The sequence below is a fragment of the Onthophagus taurus genome, chromosome 7 (assembly GCF_036711975.1).
Source record: "Onthophagus taurus isolate NC chromosome 7, IU_Otau_3.0, whole genome shotgun sequence".
NCBI classification, from domain to species: Eukaryota; Metazoa; Arthropoda; class Insecta; order Coleoptera; family Scarabaeidae; genus Onthophagus; species Onthophagus taurus.
This window is the reverse complement of record NC_091972.1, coordinates 14,049,779-14,071,728: the sequence shown is the minus strand read 5'-3', so window position 1 is coordinate 14,071,728 and position 21,950 is coordinate 14,049,779. Positions and strand designations below refer to the sequence as shown.

At 32.3% G+C, this 21,950-nt stretch overlaps 3 protein-coding genes across 7 annotated transcripts; 1 reads left to right on the top strand and 2 right to left on the bottom strand.

The window, feature by feature from the left end:
- Nucleotides 1-1,917: 1,917 nt before the first annotated feature.
- Nucleotides 1,918-2,980, bottom strand: LOC111419648 (antifreeze protein Maxi-like). The gene is made up of 3 exons (XM_023052488.2): nucleotides 2,901-2,980; nucleotides 2,556-2,815; nucleotides 1,918-2,500 (listed from the first exon to the last, which is right to left on the bottom strand). The coding sequence occupies exons 1-3, from the start codon at nucleotides 2,929-2,931 to the stop codon at nucleotides 2,024-2,026; spliced, it is 768 nt and encodes a 255-aa protein (XP_022908256.1). The 5' UTR covers nucleotides 2,932-2,980; the 3' UTR covers nucleotides 1,918-2,023.
- A 5,076-nt stretch (nucleotides 2,981-8,056) lies between these two features.
- LOC111419649 (anillin-like) lies at nucleotides 8,057-20,300 on the bottom strand. 5 transcript variants are annotated; one of them, XM_023052489.2, is made up of 6 exons: nucleotides 19,711-20,300; nucleotides 19,604-19,659; nucleotides 13,439-14,886; nucleotides 13,001-13,385; nucleotides 9,348-9,670; nucleotides 8,057-8,978 (listed from the first exon to the last, which is right to left on the bottom strand). In XM_023052489.2, exons 3-6 carry the CDS (start codon nucleotides 14,870-14,872, stop codon nucleotides 8,298-8,300), a joined length of 2,823 nt encoding a protein of 940 aa, XP_022908257.1. In that variant the 5' UTR covers nucleotides 14,873-14,886; nucleotides 19,604-19,659; nucleotides 19,711-20,300; the 3' UTR covers nucleotides 8,057-8,297. The 5 variants fall into 5 exon arrangements, with proteins under 5 accessions (XP_022908257.1, XP_022908260.1, XP_022908259.1 ...); XM_023052492.2 differs by having other exon boundaries at nucleotides 13,001-13,361; XM_023052491.2 differs by having other exon boundaries at nucleotides 19,604-19,641.
- Nucleotides 20,248-21,709, top strand: LOC111419637 (nuclear pore complex protein Nup44A). The gene is made up of 5 exons (XM_023052472.2): nucleotides 20,248-20,432; nucleotides 20,488-20,906; nucleotides 20,967-21,200; nucleotides 21,264-21,421; nucleotides 21,472-21,709. Exons 1-5 carry the CDS (start codon nucleotides 20,322-20,324, stop codon nucleotides 21,657-21,659), a joined length of 1,110 nt encoding a protein of 369 aa, XP_022908240.1. The 5' UTR covers nucleotides 20,248-20,321; the 3' UTR covers nucleotides 21,660-21,709.
- The last annotated feature ends 241 nt before the right edge of the window (nucleotides 21,710-21,950 follow it).

Below are 21,950 nucleotides of genomic sequence, written 5' to 3'. Positions count from 1 at the left end.
GCGAAATGAGGTAATATAATAATGAGGTAACAACCATTTATACGAGGTATAATTGCTTCAGAGAAATGACGAGCGCCTCGAAGAAGAATTGATGAAGATAAGATGACCAGTGAGACAACGAATATGACACATTAAAACCTTGACAGGAAAAGAAGCATAACTGGTAGACGAAATGGAGAAAAATACAAGATACAAATTAAGGGTATCATTGCAGTAAAAGAAAAAGGAAGAAGGATTATCGGCTTTGAACAAAGGCTGGTATTTGAGATACATAGGTTGGACCTCCGATGAGAGAGCGAAAGAGGGAAATGTAGCCAATTAGAACCTCATAAATTGTAACAGTTTGCCTCGAATTAGAAAAAATATTAATAAAATACAAATTCCCAATGCCAATAGAAGACGCAGATGTGACAAAGATTTTTTTTACAATGATTTTCAAAGAATTCTACAGAAAACTCGAAATAAGTGTGAGAATTTCTCAAAATTTTCTCAAAAGACAAGAAAGTCAAAAGCGATCCGAGTTTAGTAGAGTTACGAATTTTGCTTAAAGTAAGCTTTCATTTTTTAACAACCATGTTATGTCCTAAGGCGTTAGAGGCATTGTTGCCTTTCTGACAAATCTCCTTAGCTGAAAGGCCAATCGAAGTCGAAACAAGCGAAACAAAAATAGTTCTGTAATGTTTGTCGAACCACATTTTCTAAACGCAGGTTTTTGCTTTGCCAAAATTTCCAAAGTGCAAATTTTGCACCAGAAGAGGCTTTGCTTTTGACGAAGTAAATGATTTTGTCGAAGACAAAATGAGATTCACAAAAAGTGGTTTCCGCCCACTCAGACTCTACATTCTACACAAGGCTGTAGTGTTCCTAGTCTGCTTGCCATTTTCGATCTATCTGGATCTCATCAGCACGACGAAGAAGTTTTCGATTGGTTTCTTCAGCTAAGGAGACTTGTCAGAAAAAGAAACGATGCCTCTTATACCTTAGAACAAACGTGGTTGGTAAAAGATGAAAGCTTACTTTGAGCAAAAGTGTGAGCATATCGGTAATTGGATCGCTAGATAAATACCAGAAAAGAGAAACTAAATAAAACGTCGAGAGAATGATTGATTTCTGCATCAATAACCAACTATTAATAGAAAAGTCGTGAAGGAATCGAAAGAAACCAGAAAAGTATAGATTTAATGGTAATAAGAGGAGCAGAACCCCCAGTAGGGTCAAAAATAAAACTACGAAGAGATATCAAATGGAAATGTTTAATATGAGACTAGAAGGAAGAAGATAACATTGGAACAGCTAGAGATTACACCTACAGGAGATAGATCCGAGACGATTTGATCTTCAAATTTGCAAAATGACTACAGTATACGTAATAACCCACGAAGCGCTTGAATGACCACGATTTGCAAAGATCGAGAAGCGATTCCGGTTATTACACAATTTCGTCTTAACACCTAACGCTCGCTGAAACATGTACAAATAATATTTCTTACGAAAAATTAAATCGCAAAAAGCATAGAATATTTATTTTTAATTGCGATAAACCACATTCACGTAAAAAAACATAATTAGGTATAATTTTGAAGCTTCGTATAACTCCTCTCATTCTTCAACTGAACCCGTTTCCTTTCACTTTTTATTGAAAAAGTGATTTTCTATAATATGTTACTCTAAGAAACTAAATGGAATGTTATTAATTACTAAAATAATGTTTGAATCTATTTTAGTTATGATTAATGACTAATTCCGATAGGTAATGATGTAATTTTATACCACAATTTAATTATACGGTAGATTAAAAACTTTATGGTAAAGGGTACAAGAATTTATAATTATGAAATGTTTAACCATAAAAATTTCTAATTTTGAGAATTTTATAATATTTGTGTTCTTTTATAAATATAACAAAAAACCAAAAAATAATGCACTGTACACAAAGATTTTATAATACTTTCATCGTCTAATAATTACAATCAATTATTACATATCATTAAAAAATATATATAGATATTTATATACACAGACGTTAATGGTAATGGCCAAGTCCATCGGCAAAAGCAGCGTGTCCGACACTAGCGGCAGCTTCTCCTGCATGAACTGCGTTAGATTGAGCGATTTGGGCGGCGGCCTCTGCTTTTTGGGCGGCAGCTTGAGTGGCTTGAAAATCGACTTGGGCGGCGTGAAGTTGTTGACTTAAGTTTGATAATCTTTGTTTAGCAGATCCAACCATAGCTTCTTGAGAACCTAATTCAGCGGCGGCTTCATCGGCGGCTTGTTGGGAGTGAGCGGCCGATCCTTGGGCAGTACTCAAAGCTATGGATAAAGCGTTTACTTGTTGCCCGGCTAATTGGGCGGCTTCTTGAGCGGCTCCTGCAGATCTTTGGGCTTGTTTTAATTGAGCTAATTCTGCTTGGAGAGAAGCGTGAGCTTCAGCCACATCGGCTTCAAGTTTGCTGACTAAGATGTGTTTGCCTATTAAGGCAGCTTGAGCAGTTGCGGCAGCCTATATAAGAATTTTTTGTTAATTAGGTTTAGGTGTATTAAATTTTGAATCTTACTCCAGCAGCTGCTTGTGCCAAAGTACTTTTAGCGGCGAATGCTGCTTGTTTAGCTGCAACATGTTGGTTGGCAACAGCGGAATTTGCTTGATTTGCTGATCCTTGGGCGATTGTTTTTAAACCACTTCCAGCACTGAATCCTTGTTTACCGAATCCTCCATGTCCACCATCTCCATAAGCTATTAATTCATAATGACCCCCATTCAAGTCGTTTTCTTTAACTGCGACGGTGTGTTTAATACCGGCATTTGCAACAGCGACTATTACAAAAAAATGAGTTAAATTTTTATTCATTTAATGAATTAGAAAAGTAAAAAGTAACTTTTAAAAAGTGTGATTACTTACGCAAGCAAGTAAATGTAATAAAACTCTTCATGTTTTTATTAGAACGTTGCTGAATTCCACACGAAGACTCTACGGTGCTGTAACTGAAATGATTACTGTAACATTCGACATTTATACTCTTTTCGGTCGTCGGTGTCTTTTGGGTGGGGCTCGAATCGCTAAGAATTCAAAAAAATCGCTGACCCTACCACCTCCTCGTTGAAGAACTGGTGCAGTCCAGCAGTTTCCGCAATCTATCAATTACCATCAATTAGCAATAGAATGAAAGAGGTAGTTCGGGACGAAACCGGCCCGGTCCTTCAATTATCCTGCCCCTGATTGCTTTTAGATTGCAAGCTTTATCGCCGAAAACGGCGCCTTCCACTTTCAAATGACACCTCGAGGGCAGTTTGTGTAATTGAATAGTTTCCTTTCTTGCGTTTACATAAACGGTCGTTAATTATTTCGCACCTTCGTACTAAGTTTGAAACATTTGTTTTTAATACCGTGTAAATCCTCTTGCGATAACTTTAATTAGACAAGACAAGTATAACGCTTTAAATCGGAGTTTATGTAGAAATTTATCGGATCTATAAATTAATAGTGGACTATTTTATGTACGAATTCGAAACATGTCCCTTTCAAATAGAAAATCTACGACAGTAGGAAATACAATCGCTATCGACATTGTTAAAATATCTTCGAATCGTGATTGTATAAGAACTTCCTGCGTTACTCTTTCTAAAAGATGACTATCCCATTAAGTTGACTTGAGGGTTAAGAATTGCTTTTCCTGGTTAATATGTTAACGAGTATAAGTGAAGGGCTTGACGTGACTTGATTTTATTAAGCTTGAAGTGAAATGAAAAGAAATTGCTACACAAACAAATCCTTCAAATTTTTTATTAATTTCTGTATTCCTAGATAATATAGGTCGTGTATAATTTTCATATTTTGCAATCCAGATCCGTGATTGGAAATATCTGAACACGAATCCAGTTTTCAGTTTATAATTAGTTACAATTTCCTGTGGCATTTAAACGCGTTACGTTAGCAGGTTGATTTAACAAGAACCCTTCGAAATAATTTTTATTAAAAAAATGCGAGAACGACCGAATGAAATATGCGTTATAGTAAAACGTTGGGTTATACGTCGAAGAACTGCGATGCGGAACAAGAAATCTCGCTGGTGGAAACTGTTACAAAACGCACTAATTGTGCCACGAGACGCGCGGCTCCAGCAGTCGAGTATTTTACGTTGATTGGTTCGTGTACTGAAAATTACATGCCCCGGGCAGTTTTGTCCGTACGATACGGATAACTATAATTTCACTTGAAGCGGGCGAAAATGGATCGCCTTCGGAGGACGAAGAAAATGTTACAACAACAATAAGCCACTACAGATAGGACGTTTAACATAATTCGCGCGAACTCATGTGGAATGCGCTGTTCAATTTCTGGAGGTTTCCGTCACGAATCGTTGATCAGACAAATCTAAATGGTTTCGTTCTCGTATACCCGGATTTGTTACAAAAAAATTTACCTTCATGATGGATAGATACGTCGTAGTTTTGCCCGAGTTGTTTCGCTCCGAATAACCGAGATTGCATCATCACGATCTCTTGTAATGTTAAAGGTAACCCCCACGTGGTTATCATTTAGTTATTAATCTTAAGGAAATAGATTCAAAAATTTGCAATGAATGTAGAAATTACGAAATGTAATTAATTGTGAAACACATGAAAAATTAGATTGAGAATTAATTACTTGTAACAAGTATACTAAAACCTCGATAACGGACCTCGTTACAACGGATTTCGGATATACTTAACGTACAAAATATTTTTAAATCATACTATTAATATTATCTATTTAAAGCCTAGTGTTTTAGTTTTTAGTTCTATATCTAGTGTTAATTCTAATACTAATGTGAGCTCTTACTTTAGTTGTTATTCAGCCTTAGATTGCTGTATATTTTTCACTGAACTAAAACTAGAACTAACACTAGACCTAGAAAGTTTAGAACCTACAATTAGAATGTTTTTATTCATGACGTCTTGTGAGGATTTCTGCAATATTATTAGAAATTGATAATAGATAAATATGAAATAATTCTGGATTATGATTTATTGATGCATTAGTAACATTTTTTATTCATAACGTCTTTCTCCATCAGTTTTAGTATTTAAGTTATAGATAGTTGATTTTATTAAGAAAAATGGTACAATTTTGACATTTTATGATTTTTGCTATATCACTAGAAGCTGGTCATAGATAAATATGAAATAATTATGGATTATGATTTCTTGGTGCATTAGAAATATTTTTTATTCATAACGTCGTTCTCCATCAGTTTTAGTACTTACGTTATAGTTGATTTTATTAAGAAAAATCGTCCAATTCTAACATTTTGTGATTTATGCTATATCACTAGAAACTAGTGATAGATACACATGAAATAATTCTAGATTATGATTTGTTGATGCATTAGTAACATTTTTTATTCATAACGTCTTTCTCCAGCAGTTTTAGTATTTACGTTATAGATAGTTGATTTTATTAAGAAAAATGGTACAATTTTGACATTTTATGATTTTTGCTATATCACTAGAAGCTGGTCATAAATAAATATGAAATAATTATGGATTATGATTTCTTAATGCATTAGTAACATTTCTTATTCATAACGTCTTTCTCCATCAGTTTTAGTACTTACGTTATAGTTGATTTTATTAAGAAAAATCGTCCAATTCTAACATTTTGTGATTTATGGTATATCACTAGAAACTGGTGATAGATACACATGAAATAATTCTAGATTATGATTTGTTGATGCATTCGGAATGATGGATTGATGCATTAGGAATATTTTTTATTCTTAACGTTTCTATCCATCAGATTTAGTACTTACCTTATAGTTGATTTTATTAAGAAAAATCGTCCAATTCTAATATGTTGTGATTTATACTATATCACTAGGAACTGGTGATAGATACACATGAAATAATTCTAGATTATGATTTGCTGATGCATTAGTAACATTTTTTATTCATACCGTCTTTCTCCATCAGTTTTAGTACTTACTTTATAGTTGATTTTATTAAGAAAAATTGTCCAATTCTAATATTTTGTGATTTATGCTATATCACTAGAAACTGGTGATATATACACATGAAATAATTCTAGATTATGATTTGTTGATGCATTAGCAACGTTTTTTATTCATAACGTCTTTCTCTATCAGTTTTAGTACTTACGTTATAGATAGTGGATTTTATTAAGAAAAATCGTCCAATTTTGACATTTTATGATTTATGCTAAATCACTAGAAGCTGGTCATAGATAAATATGAAATAATTATGGATTATAATTTCTTGATGCATTAGGAATATTTTTTGTTCATAACGTCTTTCTCCATCAGTTCTAGTACTTACGTTATAGTTGATTTTAATAAGAAAAATCGTCCAATTTTCACATTTTGTGATTTATGCTATATCACTAGAAGCTGGTCATAGATAAATATGAAATAATTATGGATTATGATTTCTTGATGCATTATGAATATTTTTTGTTCACAACATCTTTCTCCATCAGTTTTAGTACTTACGTTATAGTTGATTTTATTAAGAAAAATCGTCCAATTTTGACATTTTATGATTTCTGCTATATCACTAGCAGCTGGTCATAGATAAATATGAAATAATGATGAATTCTGATTTCTTGATGCATTAGGAATATTTTTTATTCATAACGTCTTTCTCCATCAGTTCTAGTACTTACGTTATAGTTGATTTTAATAAGAAAAATCGTCCAATTTTCACATTTTGTGATTTATGCTGTATCACCAGAAACTGGTGATAGATAAATATGAAATAATTATGGATTATGATTTATTGATGCATTAGGAATAATTTTTATTCATAACGTTTCTATCCATCAGATTTAGTACTTACCTTATAGTTGATTTTATTAAGAAAAATCGTCCAATTCTAATATGTTGTGATTTATACTATATCACTAGGAACTGGTGGTAGATACGCATGAAATAATTCTAGATTATGATTTGTTGATGCATTAGTAACATTTTTTATTCATACCGTCTTTCTCCATCAGTTTTAGTACTTACGTTATAGCTGATTTTATTAAGAAAAATCGTCCAATTCTAACATTTTGTGATTTATGCTATATCTCTAGAAACTGGTGATAGATACACATGAAATAATTCTAGATTATGATTTGTTGACGCATTAGTAACATTTTTTATTCATAACGTTTTTCTCTATCAGTTTTAGTACTTACGTTATAGATAGTTGATTTTATTAAGAAAAATCGTCCAATTTTGACATTTTATGATTTATGCTAAATCACTAGAAGCTGGTCATAGATAAGTATGAAATAATTATGGATTATGATTTCTTGATGCATTAGGAATATTTTTTGTTCATAACGTCATTCTCCATCAGTTTTAGTACTGACGTTATAGTTGATTTTAATAAGAAAAATCGTCCAATTTTCACATTTTGTGATTTATGCTGTATCACCAGAAACTGGTGATAGATAAATATGAAATAATTATGGATTATGATTTATTGATGCATTAGGAATATTTTTTATTCATAACGTTTCTATCCATCAGATTTAGTACTTACCTTATAGTTGATTTTATTAAGAAAAATCGTCCAATTTTGATATTTTATGATTTATGCTATATCACTAGAAGCTGGTCATAGATAAATATGAAATAATTCTAGATTATGATTTATTGATACATTAGGAATATTTTTTATTCATAACGTTTCTATCCATCAGATTTAGTACATACCTTATACTTGATTTTATTAAGAAAAATCGGCCAATTTTAATATTTTATGATTTATGCTATATCACTAGAAGCTGGTCATAGATAAATATGAAATAATTCTGGATTATGGTTTATTGATGCATTAGGAATATTTTTTATTCATAACGTTTTTCTCCATCAGTTTTAGTACTTACGTTATAGTTGATTTATTCGTCCAATTTTAACATTTTATAATGTATGCTATATCACTAGAAATTGAGGAAAATACCAAAAATTGTTAGAGAAGATCAAACAAAAAATAAAGATAATATGTTTTTATTATCAAAAAAATATATAATGAAACAATATAGTAGAAATTAAAACAAAAATACTCAAACATTTACTACCAAAAATCTTCATTGGTATATTTTCCTAATCTTAAAAATATATCAAATAATGCTTCACTTACTACTTGATAATCTTACTTAATAATCTTCCTTAATAATATATAAAGAAAAGAAAAGAACACAAAAATCAATAACGTCGTAATATGTAAAAAAAAATATTCATCAAAATGTCGCAAAAGTAATAACCAATATAAATATCTTAAGTCAAAATTAATAAATCATTTAATTAATTTAACAACCGCCGGTAGATTTTATGCAGTTCCAAGCTCTTAAAGTTGAAATAATTGAGTTAAAATATTTATCCCAATTGTGCATACTTTCAGAAGTATCAGAAGTCAAAAAATATCTTTCGATTGTATATTGATCACCGTTAGGTTGTAACGGAATCAAAACATCCAATTGAAGCGTCTTAGCTCGCGGACAAATTGATCTATCAGCGTGTAAAACATCTCTAATCGAATAAGTTAAATCAATCGTCTTCAAAGGTTCATCAGTTTCTTCATCGTTTGGAGAATTCCAATATTTAAATTGAGTATTTAACAGCGTACACCATCTTCTATTCCAAATAATATTCTCGCCATTTTCAGTTCCGATATTAAGAAAGTCGGAGTAGGTTTCATCGATGTTAACACTCGTATACATTGACGCGGAGAAGTTTTCTAATATATTGGCGAAATTAACAAGATTTGTTAAAGATAATTTGTTTTTTTGTACGTCTTTAATCGTTATGGTGGTTTCTCCTAAGAGCAAGAATGACGTTTGCCTTATTGGATTCGTTTGGAGTGCGTATTCCTTATTTGGACTTCTTAGCGAAGTTTTTGAAAATCTCGAAGTTAAGGTTTTTGTAGCCGACGGTTTTGGATTACGACGGAAACTGAAGAATTTCATTCTTTGTAACGTACTTCGATTCTCCTGAAAATAAATTCAAATTTAAATTTCATTTGTTACGATTAGAAATTGTATAAACCCATCAATCGAACAAGTACGTACACGCCCAGTTTCATAAAAGACAATCCTTTCTAAATAGATGGTACTTATAGTAATCGACCGCCAACTGTGATGATACGTGCTTGATCGCGCACAAAAACTAAGCGCAAAGAGTGAAAGCGAAATAGTTTCTTAGAACATTAACGAGATCTTACAAAACGTCACTCTCAAGGAAATTAGAACATTTTACAAAATCGAGAACGACACGAAATATAATTACTTTTTCGTCTTAACCGTTTTATTTTAATTTTCTTACCGGACAAAATGTTACAGCAATTATATCAAATGTCTTACCTTAGCTTTCTTCACCTTGAGTGTAAAAACGGAAACCCCCACTTCAAAATCTGGTGGTAAATAGTCGAAGGAAAAGTCTTCCTTGAAAATCACGCTTCCGTCTTCTTGTGCTTGAACTGCCGAAGACGCCAATGTTTCAGTACCACGGTTTATTACGCAAACGTACCATTGAGAATAATCATTATTTAGTTTTGGGTAAACTTCTTTTATTTTGAACTCGAGATTTTCTATTTTAAAGGTTCCCAAATAATTGCAGGTTGTACGAATTGTTGAATAATAGGTAACATCTTCTATTTCGTGTTGAATCATTTTGTTTTTATGAGCTATAAAAAAAATTAATAAAAGTTTAATAAAGCGTATGGAGATATATAAATAAAATGAAAAATACTGATGGGCTGAGCGGATCTTATCAGGATGTTAGAGAGTCCTGAAAAAAGAAATTAGAAAAGTGAGGTGTCAACAAACTTCAAGATAGATCGAGATAAGAAATATTCCTAAAGTACAAAGAAGAACCGGAAAATTTTGAACAGATCGACTATATATTAATGGAACCGCAGTTTCGAAAAAATCTTTTGCCAAACCAAAACCTCCACCACACTAAATGACACAAATACAAAATCACGGGAAAAATTACTTGTACTTATAATCTCGAGGATTATTTTCGCATGGTCTTCTCTACCGGTAAGCGGCCGCTATGCCAGTATTTCTACTACCATAAGCAATAATCGCATAAATGAAATTACCCAACAGTACAAATTAACTTGCTTGCCACGTAGTGAAGGAATGAAATTTGTAGAGATAAGCAATATTTGAAGAACCAACCCGAGGTTTCTTTCGCAGGTAAAATTCCATGTATTCTGGTCCACGCAGGAAATCATCCTAAATCAAGATCATAATACGGCTTCCACAGTAAAGTTGGAATGGAACTACATCCATCCGGACTCATCGAGATTAGTGATGGAACGAATAACGATTTTGCGAAAAGCCGGATACCGGAATATCTATCCGGCCATTATGGTTATAATTTCTGGTGCATTTCTGAAGTGATACTCTATATTGCCACATTATTGCGATATTTGAATAAAAGTGAAACTAATAAGAAAGCTGATAAGATATGTCAACTTATTTGGATCCAAGATACAAAATGAACTTTTTTATGCTGATTTAACTAACGAAGCAACTCTAAAAAGAGGATACCTTAATTAATAATTGGCGATATTTCTACAAGGATCCTTCAAGAAATGATTTTATACCGAATTTTGAACGTTATCGATGAAAATTGCAATATCGAAAATGTTATCAAAACTTCAAATATTGTTTTCTCAAAAACTATAGGTTATTTTTCAAAACGGGTTGGTTCATTGGAAAGAGGACACTTTTTTTAACACTTTGGGAAATTTTCAAACTCATATTCCAAGAAATAGATTTTATACGAATTTTTAAAACTTAATCGGCGAAAATTGCAAAATTCGGAGAAATTGTCGATCATTTCAAAAGTTTATTTCTCAAAAAATAAAAGCGATTTTTCAAAACGGCTTGTTGCTTTAAAAAGAGGATATTTTAATTAATAATTGGCGATATTTCCACAAGGATTCTTCAAGAAATGAATTTTATAGCAAATTTTGAAAGTTATCGATAAAAATTGCAACATCGAAAATTTTATCAAAGCTTCAAATATTGTTTTCTCAAAAACTAAAGGTTATTTTGCAAATCGTGTTGGTTCATTTGAAAGAGGACACTCTTATTAACACTTTGGGAAATTTTCAAACTCATATTCCAAGAAATGGATTTTATACGAATTTTTAAATCTTAATCGGCGAAAATTGCAAAATTCGAAAAAATTGTCGATCATTTCAAAAGTTTATTTCTCAAAAAATAAAAGCGATTTTTCAAAACGGCTTGTTGCATTAAAAAGAGGATATTTTAATTAATAATTGGCGATATTTCCACAAGGATCCTTCAAGAAATGAATTTTATACCGAATTTTGAAAGTTATCGATGAAAATTGCAACATCGAAAATGTTATCAAAACTTCAAATATTGTTTTCTCAAAAACTAAAAGTTATTTTTCAAAACGGGTTGGTTCATTGGAAAGAGGACACTTTTATTAACACTTTGGGAAATTTTCAAACTCATGTTCCAAGAAATGGATTTTATACGAATTTTTAAAACTTAATCGGCGAATATTGAAAAATTCGGTAGCACTGCTGCTAAGTTGCCGGATATCCGTTCCACCACTAATCGAGATGAACGCTTTCTTTATTTAATGGAGCTCATTTCGTGTGAGAACATATGGAGATTGGTAAATTGTCTTAATAATGCGTAGGCAAAAGAGGATCGCAGGATCAAGACTCGCAAAGACTGCTTGTATGACCTAGCTTCGATTGATTTAATTGATAATATTGATAGATCGTTTTTTGTTTCATCTAATGCTATTTCTGCCCAATGACGTTATTTTTATGTCGGTACTGATGGTCCAGCAGGATTTGGAAGAATACCATGTTTCAGGCTTCTAGTATGCATCCCCCGTCGAGTTTGAACATAAACGCTGATGTTATCATTTATTCTTATAACAGCATGGTCCAAAGCAAGTCTTGTTACTTTTGACAATAATTTCAATCATTTTCTCTTATTTCCCTTCTTATTATCCTTTCTTATTTCATCCCCGCCGAGGTCTCGATAATGTAGTAACAGATGAACTAAGTGGTGAAAGAGGAACAAAGAAACATTCGCTACATTTGTCTTTGGCATACCTTGGCATAATCATGGAAGAAACTCCACGAGGCAGGAACTAATTTTCTAAATACTAGATTAGTGCCAACACTATGACGAGTTATTATTGAGGCTCGAAACTATGAACACCAGCTAATTGGGTTACCCTCGTGAAGCGATTCTTGGTCGTATTATAACATTTTCATCACAAGATATTTGAAGCAGAACGAATTACTACAAACCATTCAAAGCAAGTATTCAGATGTATCATACATAGCCACAAAGTTAACAAGTTCTTAATTATTATGATAGAACTGAATAGGGCAATGGACCTCTTTATCGGTTCGATTGATATTCTGTCCTGTAACGTTACATTGTACATCCGTCAAGCATACTCGAAAGAATGAACAATACAGGAAGTGAAACAGTGTATTCATTTCCAAACACCTGTAGCAGCTTAAAAACCCAGTACTACTCCTATGGCTTTAGTTTAGCCAACAGGACTTTTTCTGGTTTACACCCTAGTATGATAACTTACATACGATGTTTGAAAACCAAATTTAAAGCGTGATGTTGTAGGGGATAAAAGTATGGCAGTGCAAAGAAGATGGGATTTTAGAAAATTGATGGGCTCGATTCTGGAGATGCATATTGGTGAGTCAGAATACATAGCTAAAAAGAATATTGCGACAGTGCAATTTGTAGAAATATCGGAAATGAGGTCGAGAGTAAAAATATAAGATTCAGGAGTGGTGGAAGGAATTCAGGAATAAGGAATAAGACTGTAAAGAAAGATAATGTTAGAGAATGGAAAAGTGTAATGATAAGAGGAAAAGGAGACGGTGTAACTACCAAAATATCTAACAAAGAGAGATAGAGGAGACTGATGGCAAATAACAGATAAATCTTTAAAAGTAAATAATAATGTAACTAAATCTTACTTGCAATTAAAATAACTCTTTCAGCTTCAACACGTTGACTTAAGAAATCAATTCCAGGTAAATGTTCACAATAATCCAAAGCTTTTGAAGCTTGTCTAATAATTTCATTTTGAACCGAAGATTCCTGTTGAAGAAGAGTGATGCGTTTATTTCGTTCTTCTTTACGTAATTGTTCTTCATTTTCAGTTCCTTTCTCTTCTTGCGGAGCGATAGCGCTGTTTCTTCTGGCGACTCTTCGCCAAATCGCGCTACAAAAAGTACTAATGCTGCTTGCTTTTGATACTAAAAGCGACATTTCTCCGGTTGCAATACTATGGTCTTCTTCGTTCTTCAAGACGATGTTGCTAGCATTGGACACGTCCTGTGAACAAGGAGAAAAGGATGTCTATTTTAAACTTATAGTAATAAAACTGGTTAAATTGATTAAAAAATATTTACCATTGTTTGTGATAATAAACTAACATCACCGATGGCGTTTTGTAAAAATTTTTCGATGTCGTAATCAGATTGAGCACTAAATTCAGTTTTTACTTCCGTTTTTAATTCACTTTTTATTTCGCCTTTTAAATCAGTTTCGGTTTTCATTTCGCTCCATAATTCAATTTCTTGATTACCGTTAAAAGAAGATTTCAAATCCAATTCTTTTGATTTATTATTTTTGTTAATAACAGCGTATACTTCTTCGTTTACAACAATACGATGAATAGTTTGATTTAAATTGTTGTTAATTTTTTGGATTTGTTCTTTGTTGTAATTTAAGGAATCTATCGGTAAACTATAATTATTATCGCGCCTTTCTTTTCGTCTTCGGTCAAAAAACGGTGAAAACTTCTCTGTGACAAGGTCTTTAATGATTTTGGAATCGTTTTCCGGATGAGTTTTCTTCATTTTTGAATACAAGGCGTTTTTACCCATTAACGGTCGATATTTGGACGATTGATTTACTAATTGGATGATTTTGTTTTCGTCTAAATCGAAAAGATTATTATTTTTTGTGTTTTTCGGAGTTTGTTCCGTCGTTGGTACATAAAATTCTTCTTTGGGATACTTATTGCACTCTTTATTTTGCAATTTCCTTAAATTATGCAAATATTGCATTCGATATTTCGAATAAGGTTTTAATTTCGCGATTATATCTTCGTAAGGTTTAAAAGTAACTTGTGTTTCAGGTACTTTTCTTTTTTCAATTACATCACAGATTTTAACACCACTAAAATCATCTTGAATTCCTTCTATTTCCTTGCTTTCATTAATTTCTAGAAAGCTGTAATCTGGTTCAAACTTTTCATCGGCTTCTTTAAAAGTACTGGAAGGTATTAACGTTTCGGTATCTTGATTGATAGGACTTAAAGCGCCAAATTCTTTATCTACATTTCGCTTAGTTCGTCTTTCTTCGTTCAAAGTCTTATCGCAATATCTTTTTTTCGCTTCGGAATTTACCCATTTAATCTCTTTCTTTGGCTCACCATCACCGCAAATCATCGAATTTGCGAATTTAATAAACTCTTTCGGTAAAGTGGAAAAATCTTTTTCAGTGAAAAAGGATTTGTCCCTTTTTAAATCGTGATTTTTGGGTGATTTTGGCGATTTAGGTGTTTTCGGCGATTTTGGCATCTTAATTTTTAATTTAATTAATTTATCTTTTGTTAAAGGAGATGATGTATTAAAAAGACGACTATCTTCTAAGTTCGATGAAATATCGTCCAAATTCGTTATTTGAATGGTGATGTTTTTCTTGGACTTAGGAGTATTTGGAGGAAGTCTGGATAAATCTATACTGATTTCAGTTCTAGTTAGTTCATCTTCGTTAACATCACTTGATTGATGTTGTTCTTCGGCCGTGGACTTTTTTTCAGATGGTGAAATTAACATGGCGACCTACGTTTCTAATAATAAAGTAAAAAAAATTAAAGAATATTATTAAGCTTGTATAAATTGTTAATTATTAATTATCAATTTGGCATTTCATGTAAGTATGCGAAATCAATGCGTCTAAAATATACAAGTCATTATTAAATGGACGTTTAACGCTCTAAAAACTGTGTTAACGACTTCTTATGCGAGGTCGCACTAAAAGCGTAATGAGTATTGCTGCACATGCCCCGAGTGCATTCCCACTATTTTTGGACAATTCCAAGAGCCGAGGAATTACGTATATTTCAACGACTTCGCTGGCAACTTTTTGCACGTTTACCATTAAATGACATACCGATAAGCCGAGTGAATCGGGTTCATTAGTTTCATTAGATAGTGTTAACTAATGGTTATTGATTCCGATTTTGAACCGAAAACGATTTGTGTATCTTGTGAGTGTATCCTTTCACTTCCTTTTAGTTAAAAACGAGCCAAAAAAATATCTAAATCCGAATCCGATTTAGTAAAAGAAAAAAAATCCTAATACGGAGAAATTAGAAATGAGAACTTTAATATCTTTATGTCCAAACCGGTCCTTACAGTATTTATAGAAAGCTTTTTTTTATTAAGTATTGAAACATTTAACAGGTTTTTGAATTCAAAACATGAAAAAAGTTTTATTATATCAAGCCAATAGAAGTAGCTTAGAGAATAAACAAAAGAAAATGAAACAATCAAAAGCAAGCGATAACTGCTCAATAAATATTGCCAATATCACTTCGCTAATTACTTTCTCTAGATAATATTAGATTAATGGAGGAAGATGACATTTGGGGAATAATTAAGTTACAAATATGAAAGATATTTAACGTATCGCAGTGTAACTATTTAAATAAATAAAATTCTCTCAATCAGACTTACTACAGGATGTCACAAAAGTCAGGGAGCCTAACTTTGCGATTCTAACTTTGTTGTCTTATTACTAAAGACTTTTCCAAACATTCAAAAGATTGGTTTATGCGTTTTCATGTAATGGTGTTTGACGTAGACCGTGCCACGATTTTGAAGCTGAGCCAGATCGAAAAAATACACAATCAGTCATTATCAGGAAACCGGTAGCATCCAAAATCAACCCAGAAGTGAAAGACCAAAGATTGCTGTGCCTCCAACATCATTTGGGATTTCGAAGTAACAAGATGTAAAAGACTCACGTTTTGGCGGAGTAGATGAAGGCCACTAGCCTTTAGAGATGCCATGAACTTTTGAAGGGTGAATCGTGTGAAGACGAAGAATTGATACTTCGAACTTTGATTGTACATTATAGTTTGTTACTGTTTGAATAAAACTTATGCCAAATTTCATGTCCCTATGTTCTTCTGTTCTGTTTTTATCAACAGAGGAACAAAAAATTGACAAACTTCAGCAACTTATTGAGACTTCTCATTTGACATTGTTAATAATGATAATTTGAATATGAAAGTGTTCAAAATATCGCCTGATAAAATCATACACCAGAAAAATTTGCTTTCCGTTTGGGTCATGGAACAAGAGAGGTGCTATGTAGACTAAATGTACTGCTTCAAAAATGTAGATATCAATCATACCGACTAAAGTACACGGAGCTGATGAACGAAAATGTTTTAGAAACACGGAGTAGACTAATCATATTGATGTGCCAATATGATCTAAAAATGAAATTGAAAGTATACGACAGCCATGAGAATTGAAGATAAATGAACAGCATATCCATTAAAGGAAGTGTGACTCGGAAAATATATTCCAAAACGCAATAGGAAATAATAAAAATCAACGGAACTTATGAATAATATAAGATATGCGAAGAATACTGTTATGGTGACTAACAGCCAAGAAAGACTAAAAAATCTTATTAACAGATTACAAGAGAAGGTGCTTTTAGCTTTAGGATAAACACAGAAAAAACAAAAACATATTAAACAGAACTAAAGTTTGAAACACTGGAAGCCTTTGAAATGTGGGTAATACCCAGAATGTTTAAAATATCGTGAACAAAACACATTAGCAATGAAACGGTACTAAGAAATGAATGTAAATAGAGAAATTTCTACAATTATTAAAAGACGAAAGACAAACTCCCTAGGTCACATTTACGGAGGCAGAAGATATAAATTCCTAAGACTTATAATAAGTTGAGGGTAGAAGAGATCCGGGCAGCAGATGGCTACAGAGCTTGAGGGATGAGTTTGGTCTAAACTGAATGCGGCTCACGACAGAGAACTATTTACCAACCTTCTATGAAGACGACACCTTAAGAAGGAGTGTTATTGATGACAACTCAAATATAAGAGGAATTGATAAAACGGATGTCCGTATGACAGAATCTATGAGGAAAACTATAATGTAGTATAAGAAGACTTTCACGTACTGGACTTTGCTGTTTTGAATTCAAACCAAAGAGTTCTGCTACCACAGATCAAATAACACTCATAGCCAACCAAAACTGATTGAATTGCATTTCCCATCAAGGTTCCTTGCCAAACTTTTTTAGACCGAATAATTTGGTTCATGCAGGAAAACGGCCAGAATTGGACATTATCCGCTCTAGCCCAGTTTGCTCCGATAGTTCTCGAATCGAAAAGGTTGAGCATGTTTCTTCAAGTGTCAAGGATCGTATACAACATAAGTTAACCGATAGTTATTCAAATAACAACAACCTAGCAACCTTTAAAACCAACATTTTTGTCATTAACTTATTTTACTGATAGGAAGCGTTACTTTTAGACGTGATTTTATAACGCATTAATATCGTCAGTTTAGCTTTAAGATTTGAATCCTCGATCATCTCTAACTTAGCCCATAGTTAAGCTTTCGGCAGGTGCGTCTATTTTTAAATGTAAATGTTATTTCAGAAAAAAAGGCTATACAGAGAATATACGACACTTATGTATTTCCAATAGAGAGTATAAAACAATAGACAATAAACCAATTATGAATCAGATCCTGAATGCACTTCGCAATACGAGCGAAAGTTATCATGATTTTAGAGTGTCTTTGCATATGAATTGCTTACATTTACAACATTTTTGTGTAGTATTTGTATTTGTGCGCAATTTACACTTGCCTTGTTTTGCAGTTTGAGATGGTTGTTTCGGACGTACCTCGAATGTCTTTTGGCAGTGTAATTATGTAAGCTCTCATAATTAGTTCCTCTTTCATTAAAGGAACTGCTAAATTGCTCAAGAAAATTCTTCATCGACACAATGTCGGTGGATGAATTGGAAACTTTATTAATCCCGCTTGGTTGTTGCCCACAATAAATCAAGGTTGGTGGTAGAAAATGATTTGGAATCGCATATAGCAAACATGTATATTGTATTTAGCAGGTTGGCAAAAAACTACTTCTACCTCTAAACGAGTGCAACATTTTGTCAATGGTTTTATCACTTTCCGTTTTGCTCCTCTTTCTAGAAAAAGTCATCAGTACTTGTTTGTGCTTCATCTGCGCTCAACTCTAAATGACTATCACGTGCACTTGGAACATCTTTTTCCTCTTTATCAGATACATTACTCCGTCGATACTTTTTTTAGATTCCTCTTCCAAAAAGTCTAACAGTCCATCACTCAAATTATCATTCCCTAACATTCTGAATAAAAATAAAGAGATCATTCCGGTACAAATTAACTTACAACGTTTTCATTGGTGATTTTCTTCGACATACCGAATGTAGTAGCAATCAACGCATTCACAATAAATAAAAGTAATAATTCTGATAGAAAATTTTCAAAAAGAAGGCGACTATTTTTGAAGACGCCGGGCAAGAAATTAGTTTTAGAAAATATTAGCTCGTATTTTCACCGAACCTACTGTGGAAAGTAAGAGGACTAACGGCTCAATCATCAGGACTCCCAACTTTACAACAATCTCAAACGGTTTCCTCTGATCGATGAAGGTGCAAATACTGGAAGACCAAAAATCAAAATATTTTTGCAAGTTTTGTGGTACTTGCAGCTGTTTGGAGCATACAAATCCATGCTGCATCGACTGCGCAGAGAATTTTGTTCAAGATAGCAATGTTTAGGCAAATGTTTTTGTTACATCGTTTTCAAATTATTGTATTTACAATTTTTTATGTAAAGTATATTAAATGTTAAATTTTTTTCTAAAATATGATGACAAATATTTCATTTCTCGTTGTGCAATTGTTTTTTGACAACTGTTTCTACTTAGCAGTACAAAATAAGGCAGACTAACAGTAGAATACAACAAATTTAACATTTCATTGTGTTATTATGAGATGAATAAGCATCAAACTTTGGGACTGAGGCACCCAGCTCATCGAACAGTGTGATTTTCTAACTTCAGGGTTAAAGAAAGGTTTATTTATTCATAGATTACGTCATAAACAGATTTGAGTGTACTCTATGTTACAAGCGCACCTGCCGAAAGGTTAAAGCAAATCGATTTTCCGCTAAAGTAAAAGATATTAAGAAAATGATCTTTTTAAAGTTGGAGTAAAAAGTTATGGATTAAGCCCGAGATTCGCCAGCTTGATGAAAATCGATTTTCTAAATAAAATTGGAAATTGCAATGAAAATTTACTTTTCTAAGCTAAATTTGTAAACTCTTATGAAAAAGTGTTGCGCGTTAGATTAAACTTTCGCTGTACAAATAACTTAATTTTATAAAATAATTCAATCATTTTATTTTAATTCAATAACAATTAAATCTAGGCATTATTATATTTAACTAAAATATACTTATTTACTTACCTAACAAAAAACTATGATATCATAGGGTTGGCGACAGTCTGGAGGACGAAACAAGACTGAGCAACCACTGTTAATAATAATAAAATTATCGTTTGTTGCAAACTTACCCTTATCTTTTTCTCCAATACTAACTTCTTACATTTTAATCACGCACTAAATAAATAAAAAATTAATTATTATTGTTAAATTTATAAGAACAGACACGTACAAACACGTGCGAAAGGATCGAAGGGATTCAACTAAATAAACCTGGTAAAAATGCAGATGTGAACAAAATTTTTTTTGTAGGAAACCCCAGTTTTTGTTTGCGATAAAATCATACGTCGCTCTTTCTCTTTGACAATATACATAAGTCATTTACTGCGCATTTAGTAAATAATATTTGAATAAAAAGTAATTATAAACAATTACTTTAAGTAAACATAATTAAATGTAATTGATAACTAATTCTTCAATTTACAACGTATTTCTGTTAAAACAGATAAGGTGATGTTTTTTCTATTTCTTTCCATACTTTTAATATTTTCTCAAAATCAAAATATATAAATAATAAATTTATATTTAAATAAATTAATTTTTAAATTAAAACAAATAAATTTCAGCTTTTCTTTCATAGATGGCGTCTAAATTGTCGATAAAGTAGGGTGTTTTTCGTTTTAGTTGCGTTTTTAAGGTTATGTTATGTTAGTAATAAACAACTAATTTAAGTATATAAAAAATGTTTGAAGCACAAGAAATAAACGCAGAACATAAAGATCTTATTCACGATGTCGCTTATGATTTCTACGGTCAAAGAATGGCAACATGTTCAAGTGATCAATATGTTAAGGTAACAATTTAATTTTATTTAATTCTCTTTAAATATATTATTTATTTCTGCAAAGGTTTGGGATCAAACTAATAATGGCACATGGTCCTTAACATCTAGTTGGAAAGCCCACAGTGGATCAGTTTGGAAAGTAACTTGGGCACATCCCGAATTTGGTCAAGTTTTAGCTACTTGTTCGTTTGATCGAACAGCTGCAGTTTGGGAAGAAATTGTTGGTGATAATCCCGGTCCGGGAGAACGAGGAGCTAGATATTGGGTTCGAAGAACAAATTTAGTAGATTCAAGAACTTCAGTTACTGATGTTAAATTTGGCCCGAAAACTTTGGGTTTAGTTTTGGCTACTTGCTCAGCTGATGGTTTAATTCGTATTTATGAAGCCCCTGATGTTATGAATTTAAGTCAATGGACTTTGCAACATGAGGTTACTTGTAAACCATCATGTAGCTCTTTAAGTTGGAATTATAGCTTCTCAAAGTGAGATTCAAAAAAATTTAATATTAATGTCATTATTTTTATTGTTTATATTTTTATTAGAGCTCATGCCCCCATGCTTGCTGTTGGTTGTGATGATAGTAACCCAGCCTCTGGTGGTAAAGTATTCATTTTTGAATATAGTGAAAACATACGAAGATGGACTAAAGTTGAGACCATAAATAGTATAACTGAACCTGTTCATGATTTAGCTTTCTCTCCAAATTTAGGGAGGAGTTATCATGTTTTAGCTGTAGCCACTAAAGATGTCAGGATCATTAATTTGACTCCTATTAAGTAAGTAACACCATGATATATCATACAAAATAGTAACACATAATTAATATAAAATTATAATAGTGATAACAACTCCCTTCAAAGTGGCGTCTTTAAATTAGAAGTACAAACAGTTGCGCAATTTGATGATCATGCAAGCACTGTTTGGAGAGTTTGTTGGAATGTTACTGGAACTATTTTAGCTTCAACTGGGGATGATGGTTGTGTTCGAATGTTTAAAAGTATACTTATAATTTTTAGTTATTAAATGGGGTAACAATTCTTTTTGTAGTGAATTATAAAAATTCTTGGAAACCAGTAGCTGCGTTAAAAGGGGATGGATCTCAAGTTACAAATGAGATGAACAGATCTTCAGTGGGATCATCCTCAACTGGGCTTCCAACTCCTCCAATTAATCAAACTGCTAAATATATTAAGTTGGGTTCAATTTCTAGTCCAAGAGATGTTCCTTGGCATTAAATTTTCTTTCTTTGTTGATGATTTTAATAAAAAAAAGTATACATTTTGTATTTAGGTACTGTTATTATTTACTTCAATTACAGTTATTTTTATTCTTTCATTTTATAGATGATTCAGTCCATAATTGCTATTCTAGCTGAATGTACTAAATGATGTTTCAGTAGCTGCTGATATCAAATAACAAATGTATTCCTCTCTATTCAAGTAATATTAACGTTCATTGCAAGTGTTTGATCTATCTGTTCAGTGTCTGTTCTTTGTATAAATACAAAAGTTGCGCTTATATCAGGC